Source organism: Phyllobates terribilis, unplaced genomic scaffold (assembly GCF_046119375.1).
Source record: "Phyllobates terribilis strain yellow unplaced genomic scaffold, ASM4611937v1 Scaffold_5__5_contigs__length_657084704, whole genome shotgun sequence".
In the NCBI taxonomy this organism is placed as follows: domain Eukaryota; kingdom Metazoa; phylum Chordata; class Amphibia; order Anura; family Dendrobatidae; genus Phyllobates; species Phyllobates terribilis.
In genome coordinates this window covers 15,093,096-15,104,879 of record NW_027362765.1, presented here as the reverse complement: position 1 = coordinate 15,104,879, position 11,784 = coordinate 15,093,096, and the positions used below count along the sequence as shown (strand labels likewise).

The window sequence follows — 11,784 nt, the reverse complement described above, 5'->3', positions numbered from 1 at the left end:
ACACGCGGCTCTGCTCCGTACTCCTCGTACACACGCGGCTCTGCTCCGTACACCTCGTACACACGGCTCTGCTCCGTACACCTCGTACACGCGCGGCTCCGCTCCGTACGCCTCGTACACACACGGCTCCGCTCCGTACACCTCGTACACACGCGGCTCCGCTCCGTACACCTCGTACACGCGCGGCTCTGCTACATCCACACTGTAAACCCCTCCTGACCCCACACATAAACTTCAGCTCATCCAGCACCATGACAACCAGCACACAGAGTCCTGCATCCACTGAGGCCCCTGATCATGTGACCCCCTGACTCCTCCCCTCCTGTGACCTCATCACAGGTCCTTTGCGCACAGAGCAGCCATATATGTGGTGGCGGCTCTGCAGGTGGAGGTATGTGGAGACCCCCATTACTGGCGCATTAATACTAGATATATATTGCACAGGGGATATCGCAGCCGATTCCCACTAGAAGAATCCTGGAAACACAGAATTAGGCTGCGTGCCCATATGCATTTTTCAAGCGTTATTGCAGCGGAATTTCCGGAGCGAAAACGCTTGGTAATATGTGCCCCATGGTTCCCAATGATAATCCGCATGTGCTGTGCACATGCTGTGGAAATTTCCGCTGCAGATTATCATTGCAGAAAAATCCGCAGCATGTCCATTAATTTTGCAGACACGTAGCGTAATCGCCGCCATTGACTTGCATTGAAATGCTTGATATCCGCATGACTACATGTGCCCATGTGGATATGAAGCGATTCAATGTGCGGATGGTACCCAGGTCTGGAGAAGAGGAGACTCTCCTCCAGACTGGGGTACCATAGTACCTGTAAAAAAAAATAATTTAAAATAAAAAATAAAGATTATACTTACCTTTCGATGGCCCCCGGCCTCCTCAGCGATGCGTGCGGTGTGTTGGGCGGCCCGCAGTGGTGTGAGGACCTGACATGACATCATTGAGTCATGTGGCACATCACGCAACCGCTGACGTCGGCGGTCGCGTGACCTGTCACATGACTCAGTGACGTCATCGCAGGTCCTTCACACCACCATTAGACATCGGGTAGACCGGATGCATCGGAGAAGGAGACCGGGGGCCATCGGAAGTTAAGTATGTTTATTTTTTATTTTTCACCATTCTTATTCTTTTTTTAACTATTAACTTGGTCACACTATATAAATCCATGCCAGTTGCATGGATTTATATAGTGTGACCAAGATGTCAAGCACTTTCCAAGTGATGCTAAAATTGCTTGGAAAAGCGCTTGATAACTCGCATGCAGAAATGCATGCAAAAACACTTGGCAAACGCTTCTACCTGGTGGGAAAAACGCATGTAAAATCCGCATGCATTTTTCCTGCCAGGGAGAAGCGGAAAAAATATGCAGCATTTCTGCATCGTGGGCACATAGCCTTAGAGATGATTATTTCTCAGCAGTTTCTTTAGGACATAATACATTACATTCCCTTTTGTTGGGTCATTATCGGAGCTCCTATCTTTATAGTGAGCCTATGCGGTGACATCCAGGAGGCTCCAAAGAATTCAGGAACCCCAATGGGTGCATTACAGCTTGTTCACTATCCATGGCTGTATCAATGGACATGTATGTAGTCTCTGGACCGGGCAGTCTCCCCTGTATTTCTAGGTTTGTGGAGCTGACACTATTGTTGTTTTTAGGCGCAGACCACTGTGGTTGTCATGTCCAGATTGCTATGAGCGCCTGTGTGCAAAAAATAAGCCCTCACTCGGCCCCAGATCACGAAAAATGGAGACGCTACGGGTCTCGGAAAATGGCAACATTTTTTTTTTTTTTTTAGCAGACTTTCGATTTTTTTTTTCACCACTTAAATAAAAAAGAAGCTATACATGTTTGGTATCTACAAAATCGTAATGACCTGGAGAATAATAATGGCATGTCAGTTTTAGCATCAAGTGAACGTGGAAAGAAAAAACCCAAAAAACTACTTCTGTATTGCACACTTTTTGCAATTTCACCGCACTTGTCATTTTTTTCCCCATTTTCCAGTACACTATATGGTAAAACCTCTAGTGCCGTTCAAAAGTACAACTTGTCCCTCAAAAAGTAAGCCCCGGCCATATTGACCGAAAAATAAAAAAGCTATGGCTCTGGGAACAAGGGGAGCAAAAAACGAAAACGCAAAAACGGAAAATGGCCCGGGTTTAAAGGGGTTAAAATTGTTGCAAATATCAGGGAAAACTTGGGCAATAACCTCCAGTACTGAGGACGTCATTTTGCAGAAGTCTTCCGGGAAGGAGATTAAGCCAGTAGTGGAATCTATAGGGAACCTGTCGTTTCCGAGGCATAGTAGGTGGAGTGTAAATTTTTCCGCATTAGTATTTCCCATCAAGTGAACCCGCATATTAGTAGTCAGAGTAGCTCCTGAATATGTCTTCATCCTGAAAAGGGTCACCTTTCCATGGTGGGATGGCTGTGATGCTTTTTTGATCAAAAATCGCGTTTACTAAGAACCCTATGTTATTTAAATGCACTTTTTTACTTATTTAGTTACAGCCGGGTTTATGATCATTTTGTTTCTTGTAGGTTTTGCATATGTCTCCATAGATGAGAATATTTTAAACAGACATTCCGCTCGTCTGCTGGTGTTGCCCCCTTAAGGACAGGTAACGTTTGGCACAAGTCACCTGTAAAAAGTACAACAATTTCCCCCATTAAGCGATTGGATCCCTGCAGATCTTTCAAGGTGCGATAGAGGGTCTCAACAGCTTTCTTGTGCTCCATGGTACATTCGTTAGACAAATAATTTGCAAGTCTGTAATACTTGAGCTTTCCCTGAGCCCTTAGTGATATTGCAGACGGAAGTTTCCAAAAGCGCTAGATTCAAGGGCAATCTTAGTGCTGAATGAGCCGTGCGCCCTTCATGTAAAAGAGTGGCTGCAATCCCAGATGAGGCAACAGCCAGAGCAATATTATTGTGTGAGCGAATTTCTGCGAGCAGCAAATAAATTAGGAATTTTTTCCTGTACCTCCTGGTGCATGAAGGAAAAACAGTCTCCCATTTCCACTTGAAATCTGACCCGTATTTGCCAAATACACCGATCTTTGGTCATCAACCAAAAGAGGCTTATTTAATGTCATCAAAGGCTGGTTGAACTGGTGCTGGTAAACCTAATTTTATTAGTGTTTTACTATTAATAGATTTGCACCTTTCTTCTAGCGTCAAGAGGACTTTGTTAAATATGTTGGCAGTGAAATTTAAGTCTAAGTCCAGACTAACTTTCCTGTGCACTCTAAGAATATCTTCGCTAAGATATTCTTTGTATTTGTCCCAGAGAGCACGAGGATTGGAAGGTGCATAGGTTGTAATTATTATAGCGAACATGTTTCAAAGTTGAGGTGGAAAGCGAGTGAGGGACGGTTCCTGCAATGTCATGTCCCAGTGTTGATAATCTTCGATCAGACCACGCTTTTGGCATGCCTTCCTGTAAGTTTGACACAGCTCACCATCAACTGTTTTTAAAACTGAAAGACCTTGGCCTGCGGACAATGTGAAGCAATAAACATAGGTAGTAACACTGCGTTGTTTGGATGAACTGTATACACGCGTCCAAGAGAATCACTGCAATGTCCGTCCCATCCTTGGACCCTTGCACCTTGTTTCCTCTTGCAAAATACTTTTCTCAATTTATTCCCTGTATAATATTTTGGAACCTCTGAATATAATAAAGTCCTCGCAAATGGATCTGCTTGACACAGGAGGAAGAAAGCTGTTTATGTTGTATTAGGTAGTTGAGCCGCTCTTTCTTCTAAATTGTTGGTGGTGAAATAAACTCATTGTCCATTTTCAAGATGGACGTTGAGATGAACTGCAGTCATATGTCTTTCATGGATGGGAAAATGTAGTAATTGCCACACGAATTCATTACTACTAGTATACCTTCCTATTTTTTATTGTGTAGCTGAAAAACTGCCATATCACTGCCTTTATTAGCTGATTTGCAAGTGTATTTGACTCCACATAACTACAATATTTTACGTTAATGTTCACGTCAAACATTTTTCAAAGTAATATACAACCCATCGATTATTTCATTATATGTGTACTGATTAACCCTTTTAAATCTGATTGTTGCGGTATATCCTCCCTGTCCAGGTTTCCATCTTCTGTAAAGAGTGACTCTTTGGGCGCTGTTGCTCTAATTCTTTAAGATCCTTTGGGCAAGTAGTTTTGCATTCAAAAAACACACACTCATTTTCTCCTTTCTTTCAATACAGCCTAAATTCGGAGTGCCAAATCTCGAGAATGGGAGAAATTTCGAGTTTTAATGTTTGCCTTATTTTTAGTCTGGTGTTAAAGACGAGTCGTGCAAAATATCACTCAAATCTTGTGAAAAATGTGGTTTTGTATTCAACGAGCTCCACACACAGATTTACTGTTTTATTTATTTATATATATATATATATATATATATATAGCTATTGAACCCGTGTTCTACGCCTGGGTGGCGAGCATTTTTATTGGTATATGGTCACACATGCTGGCATGTGCTGCCCCCATCCTGTCCCCACCATCCTATCTTGGTATGCATGGCACCCCTCATCCCTATCTTGGTATGCATGGCACCCCTCATCCCTATCTTGGTATGCATGGCACCTCTCATCCCTATCCTGCAATGCATGGCACCCCTCATCCCTATCCTGGTTTGCATGGCACCCCTCATCCCTATCCTGTAATCCATGGCATCCCTCATCCCTATCCTGTAATACATAGCACCCCTCACCCCCAATCCTGGTATGCATGGCACCCCTCACCCCCAATCCTGGTATGCATGGCACCCCTCAACCCCAATCCTGGAAGGCATGGCACCCCTCACCCCCAAATCCTGGTATGCGTGGCCCCCCTCACCACCCAATCCTGGTATGCATGGCACCTCTCACCCCCAATCCTGGTATGCGTGGCACACCTCACCCCCAATCCTGATATGCGTGGCACCCCTCATCCCCAATCCTCTGGTATGTGTGGTACTCCTCATCCCTATCCTGGTATACATGGTACCCGATCCCTCATCCTGGTATGCATGGCACCCCTCACCCCCATCCTAGTATACATGGCACCCCTCACCCCCAATTCTGGTATGCATGGCACCCCTCACCCCCAATCCTGGTATGCATGGCACCCCTCACCCCCAATCCTGGTATGCATGGCACCCCTCACCCCCCAATCCTGGATTGAATGGCACCCCTCATCCCCAATCCTGGAAGGCATGGCACCCCTCACCCCCAATCCTGGTATGCATGGCACCCCTCACCCCCAATCCTGGTATGTGTGCCACCCCTCATCCGCAATCCTGGTATGCATGGCACCCCTAAACCCCAATCCTGGAAGGCATGGTACACCTCATCCCCAATCCTAGAATACATGGCACCCCTCATCCCAATTCTGGTATGTATGGCCTCCTCATCCCAGAAACCTAGTATGCATGGCACCCCATCCCTCATCCTGGTATGCATGGTACCCCTCATCCCAATTCTGGTATATATGGCCTCCTTATCCCAGAAACCTGGTATGCATGGCACCCAATCCCTCATCCTAGTATGTATGGTACCCCTCATCCCTATTCTGGTATGCATGGCACCCCTCACCCCCCCAATCCTGGTATGCATGGCACCCCTCATCCGCAATCCTGGTATGTGTGGTATCCCTCATCCTGGTATGCATGGCACCCCTAAACACCAATCCTGGAACACATGGCACACCTCATCCCCAATCCTGGTATGCATGGCACCCCTCATCCCCAATCCTGGTATGCATGGCACCCCTCATCTCCAATCCTGGTATGCATGGCACCCCTCATCCCCAATCCTGGTATGCATGGCACCCCTCATCCCCAATCCTGGAAGGCATGGCACCACTCATCCCCAATGTTGGTATGCATGGCACCCCTCATCCCCAATCCTGGTATGCATGGCACCCCCCATCCCCAATCCTGGTTTGCATTGCACCCCTCATCCCCAATCCTGGTATGCATGGCACCCCCCATCCCCAATCCTGGTATGCATGGCTCCCCTCATCCCCAATCCTGGCATGCATGGCTCCATCATCCCCAATCCTGGTATGTATGGCACTCCTCATCCCTATCCTGGTATGCATGGCACTCCTCATCCCTATCCTGGTATGCATGGGCCCCTCATCCTCAATCCTAGTATACATGGTACCCCTCATCCCTATCTTGGTATGCATGGCACCCCATTCCTCATCCTGGTATGCATGGTACCCCTCATCCCTATTCTGGTATGTATGGTACCCCTTATCCTGGTATGCACGGCACCCCTCATCCCAATTCTGGTATGTATGGCCTCCCCATCCCAGAAACCTGGTATGCATGGCACCCAATCCCTCATCCTAGTATGCATGGCACCCCTCATCCTTATCCTGGTATGCATGGTACCCCTCATCCCTATTCTGGTATGCATGGCACCCCTCACCCCCCAATCCTGGTATGCATGGTCCCCTCACCCCCCAATCCTGCTATGCATGGTCCCCTCACCCCCCAATTTTAGTATGCATGGTCCCCTCACCCCCTAATCCTGGTATGCATGGTCCCCTCACCCCCCAATCCAGGTATGCATGGTCCCCTCACCCCCCAATCCTGTATGTGTGGTACCCCTCACTCCCTATCCTGGTATGCATGGTCCCCTCACCCCGCAATCCTGGTATTCATGGTCCCCTTACACCCCAATCCTGGTATGCATGGTCCCCTCACTCCCCAATCCTGGTATATGTGGTACCCCACAATCCTGGTATGCATGGTCCCCTCACTCCCCAATCCTGGTATGCAAGGTCCCCTCACCCCCCAATCCTGGTATGTGTGGTACCTCTCCATCCTGGTATGCATGGTCCCCCTCATCCCCAATCCTGGTATGTATGGCACCCCTCATCCCCAATCCTGGTATGCATGGCACCCCTCATCCCCAATCCTGGTATGCATGGCACCCCTCATCCCCAATCCTGGTATGCATAGCCCCCTCATCCCCAATCCTGGTATGCATGGCACCCCTCATCCCCAATCCTGGTATGTGTGGTACCCCTCATCCCCAATCTTGGTATGCATGGCTCCCTCATCCTGGTATGCATGGCACCCCTCATCCCCAATCCTGGTATGCATGGCACCCCTCATCCCCAATCTTGGTATGCATGGCACCCCTCATCCCCAATCCTGGTATGCATGGCTCCGTCATCCCCAATCCTGGTATGTATGGTACCCCTCATCCTGGTATGCACGGCACCCCTCATCCCAATTCTGGTATGTATGGCCTCCTCATCCCAGAAACCTGGTATGCATGGCACCCAATCCCTCATCCTAGTATGCATGGCACCCCTCATCCTTATCCTGGTATGCATGGTACCCCTCATCCCTATTCTGGTATGCATGGCACCCCTCACCCCCCAATCCTGGTATGCATGGTCCCCTCACCCCCCAATCCTGGTATGCATGGTCCCCTCACCCCCCAATCCTGCTATGCATGGTCCCCTCACCCCCCAATCCTGGAAGGCATGGCTCCCTCATCCCCAATTCTGGTATGCATGGCTCCCTCATCCCCATTCCTTTTATGTATGGCACCCCTCATCCCCAATCCTGGTATGCATGGCACCCTCATCCCCAATCCTGGTATGCATGGCACCCCTCATCCCCAATCCTGGTATGCATGGCACCCCTCATCCCTATCCTGTAATCCATGGCACCCCTCATCCTTATCCTGTAATACATAGCACCCCTCACCCCCAATCCTGGTATGCATGGCACCCCTCACCCCCAATCCTGGTATGCATGGCACCCAATCCCTCATCCTAGTATGCATGGCACCCCTCATCCTTATCCTGGTATGCATGGTACCCCTCATCCCTATTCTGGTATGCATGGCACCCCTCACCCCCCAATCCTGGTATGCATGGCACCCCTCATCCCCAATCTTGGTATGCATGGCACCCCTCATCCCCAATCCTGGTATGCATGGCTCCGTCATCCCCAATCCTGGTATGCATGGCACTCCTCATCCCTATCCTGGTATGCATGGCACTCCTCATCCCTCTCCTGGTATGCTTGGGCCCCTCATCCCCAATCCTGGTATACATGGTACCCCTCATCCCTATCCTGGTATGTATGGTACCCCTCATCCTGGTATGCATGGTACCCCTCATCCCTATTCTGGTATGTATGGTACCCCTCATCCTGGTATGCACGGCACCCCTCATCCCAATTCTGGTATGTATGGCCTCCTCATCCCAGAAACCTGGTATGCATGGCACCCAATCCCTCATCCTAGTATGCATGGCACCCCTCATCCTTATCCTGGTATGCATGGTACCCCTCATCCCTATTCTGGTATGCATGGCACCCCTCACCCCCCAATCCTGGTATGCATGGTCCCCTCACCCCCCAATCCTGGTATGCATGGTCCCCTCACCCCCCAATCCTGGTATGCATGGTCCCCTCACCCCCCAATCCTGGTATGCATGGTCCCCTCACCCCCCAATCCTAGTATGCATGGTCCCCTCACCCCCTAATCCTGGTATGCATGATCCCCTCACCCCCCAATCCAGGTATGCATGGTCCCCTCACCCCCAATCCTGTATGTGTGGTACCCCTACTCCCTATCCTGGTATGCATGGTCCCCTCACCCCGCAATCCTGGTATTCATGGTCCCCTTACACCCCAATCCTGGTATGCATGGTCCCCTGACTCCCCAATCCTGATATGTGTGGTACCCCACAATCCTGGTATGCATGGTCCCCTCACTCCCCAATCTTGGTATGCAAGGTCCCCTCACCCCCCAATCCTGGTATGTGTGGTACCTCTCCATCCTGGTATGCATGGTCCCCTCATCCCACAATCCTGGTATGCTTGGTATCTCTCATCCCCCAAATCCTGGTATGCATGGCTCCCTCATCCCCAATTCTGGTATGCATGGCTCCCTCATCCCCAATCCTTTTATGTATGGCACCCCTCATCCCCAATCCTGGTATGCATGGCACCCCTCATCCCCAATCCTGGTATGCATGGCACCCCTCATCCCCAATCCTGGTATGCATGGCACCCCTCATCCCCAATCCTTGTATGCATGGCACCCCTCATCCCCAATCCTGGTATGCATGGCACCCCTCATCCCCAATCTTGGTATGCATGGCACCCCTCATCCCCAATCCTGGTATGCATGGCTCCGTCATCCCCAATCCTGGTATGCATGGCACTCCTCATCCCTATCCTGGTATGCATGGCACTCCTCATCCCTATCCTGGTATGTATGGTACCCCTCATCCTTGTATGCATGGCACCCCTCATCCCTATTCTGGTATGTATGGTACCCCTCATCCTGGTATGCACGGCACCCCTCATCCCAATTCTGGTATGTATGGCCTCCTTATCCCAGAAACCTGGTATGCATGGCACCCAATCCCTCATCCTAGTATGCATGGCACCCCATGCCTCATCCTGGTATGCATGGCACCCCGAATTCCTATCCTGGTATGTATGGTACCCCTCATCCCTATTCTGGTATGCATGGCACCCCTCACCCCCCAATCCTGGTATGCATGGTCCCCTCACCCCCAATCCTGGTATGCATGGTCCCCTCATCCCCCAATCCTGGTATGCATGGTCCCCTCACCCCCCAATCCTGGCATGCATGGTCCCCTCATTCCCCAATAATGGTATGTGTGGTACCCCTCATCCTGATATGCATGATCCCCTCACCCCCCAATCCTGGTATGCATGGCCCCCTCATCCCCCAATCCTGGCATGTATGGCACCCCTCATCTCTTTCACGCTGTACACACTTACAAAAAAATAAACACTTATACTCACCTTTCTTCCCTGAGCTTTAGCGCTGCGGTGTCCTGTTCTGCTGGAGGCCGGGGGTGGAGTGCAGCGCCGGAGTAGCGCTCCACATTTTACTGAAGTACTAATGTGTCTTCAGTAAAATGGCGCCGGGTAGCACTATGCGCATGCGCCGATCCGACACCTCACACCTGCCCCGGTCTCCAGCGAAGAGAGGCGCCTGAGATCGCGGTATGCGTTCAGTGTCTACGCATACTGTGATCTCCGGCGCCATAATCTCCTCTTACCTGTAATGGCTGGATGCAGTCTTCTGTCTGGAGCCAGACTGCGCGTCGCACATGCGCAGTCTATAAAGGCTTCAGACAGAGATACGCATCTCCCGTTATATTATAGATGTGTGTGTAAAGAGGAAAACTAAATACTTTGAAATAATAAATCTCCTCATATGTTTCCCCTTATTGTGTCCAGTACTTGTATGATTATTATTTCAGTAAACAATTCAAGAATTAGCGTTATGGAAGATGAGTCAATGAGAAGCGTCTTCAGCTGCAGACTCCAAATAAGAAACTTCTTGTTGTCTGTGGGCTAAAATATATAGGTTTTATTACTAGATGTAAAGAAGGAAAGTAAATACTGTAAAATAATAAATCTCCTCATATGTTTCCCTTATTATCTCCAGTAATTGTATTATTACACGGGATTTTTGTGATGTTACAGCAGCTCATCTTCTCATTCAGGTCCCTACAATATCAGATCCTCTTAGTGAAGATCTTCTACATAAAATAATTTTCCTGATTTATCCATCAAAGATGGATATGGACAGAGACAAGATGGTGGAGAGGATATTACACCTCACCCTAGAGATCCTCTTCCGGCTTACTGGAGAGGTGAGAGATTCTGATGACGTCACATTACATCATTCTTATCTATGGGAATAACAGATGGACAGAACTGGAGAGGTGAGGACTCTGGAAATGTTTTTAGTGAGATTTATTAATGTGTCTCTCCATAACCAGGATTACACAGTAGTGAAGAAGACCTCTAGTGAGTGCTGTCAGGACCCTGTGTCTGAGGGATGGGGAAGACGTCTGAGCCCAATCACAGGGCCTCCACCTTTCCCCCTGATACATGAGGACATCAATGACCAGAAGGTCCTAGAACTCACCTACAAGATGATTGAGCTGCTGACTGGAGAGGTGACACTGCTAGGAATGCTGGGAAATTATACAGTAATGCTATGAAGGGATCGGGGAGATGACGGTATCATTGTGTGTGTGTCAGATTCCTGTAAGGTGCCAGGATGTCGTCGTTTATTTCTCCATGGAGGAGTGGGAGTATTTAGAAGGACACAAAGATCTGTACAAAGACGTCATGATGGAGGTTCCCCAGCCCCTCACATCACCAGGTAATATACAGGACTAAATACACACGGCCTATAATTATCTGTATGTAAAGAATGAATTCAGTCCCTGTATGTGTTTCCTCCAGATCTATCCAGTAAGAGGACAACACCAGAGAGATGTTTCCTTCCTCGTCTTCCACAGGACTGTAAGCAAGAAAATCCCAGTATTCCTCAGGATCATCAGGTAGATGGAGAGGAGGTGTCATGAGATCTCCCCTATGATGTGTAGACGGCTGTGAACATCTTTTGCTCAGTCTTGTTTTATCCACCAGTATTATATGTTTTATACTTGTGTAATGAGAACGGCGGAGATGGCAGGATTAGAGCTGATCATAGATGGGACTACTCCATCTGTCTGTGACTTTTACAATATTTGTTTCAGGGTGAAGATCTGACCCATATTAATACTACAGAGACATATGTGAGGGGTGATGAGTGGTGTAAAGAGGAGATTCGTACATATGACTACCCAGGTGAGTAGTAACCACTAAATTCAGAGAAGTCTCAGATTCTTCTCAGTCATCGGCTGTGGCTGCTTTATCGGTCGTGTAGTCCGGCTGT

General features: G+C 48.8%; 1 protein-coding gene across 1 annotated transcript in view; it reads left to right on the top strand.

Annotated features, from left to right (window-relative positions):
- Window positions 1-332: 332 nt before the first annotated feature.
- The window catches only part of LOC141270836 (uncharacterized), a 175,387-nt gene continuing 163,935 nt past the window's right edge, over window positions 333-11,784 (top strand). Inside the window, exons 1-7 of the mRNA XM_073680937.1 lie at window positions 333-391; window positions 2,569-2,648; window positions 10,559-10,708; window positions 10,838-11,017; window positions 11,103-11,226; window positions 11,310-11,407; window positions 11,606-11,696. Coding sequence (XP_073537038.1) covers window positions 10,631-10,708; window positions 10,838-11,017; window positions 11,103-11,226; window positions 11,310-11,407; window positions 11,606-11,696 — 571 coding nt within the window. The 5' untranslated portion in view covers window positions 333-391; window positions 2,569-2,648; window positions 10,559-10,630. The remainder of the gene's footprint in view (window positions 392-2,568; window positions 2,649-10,558; window positions 10,709-10,837; window positions 11,018-11,102; window positions 11,227-11,309; window positions 11,408-11,605; window positions 11,697-11,784) is intronic.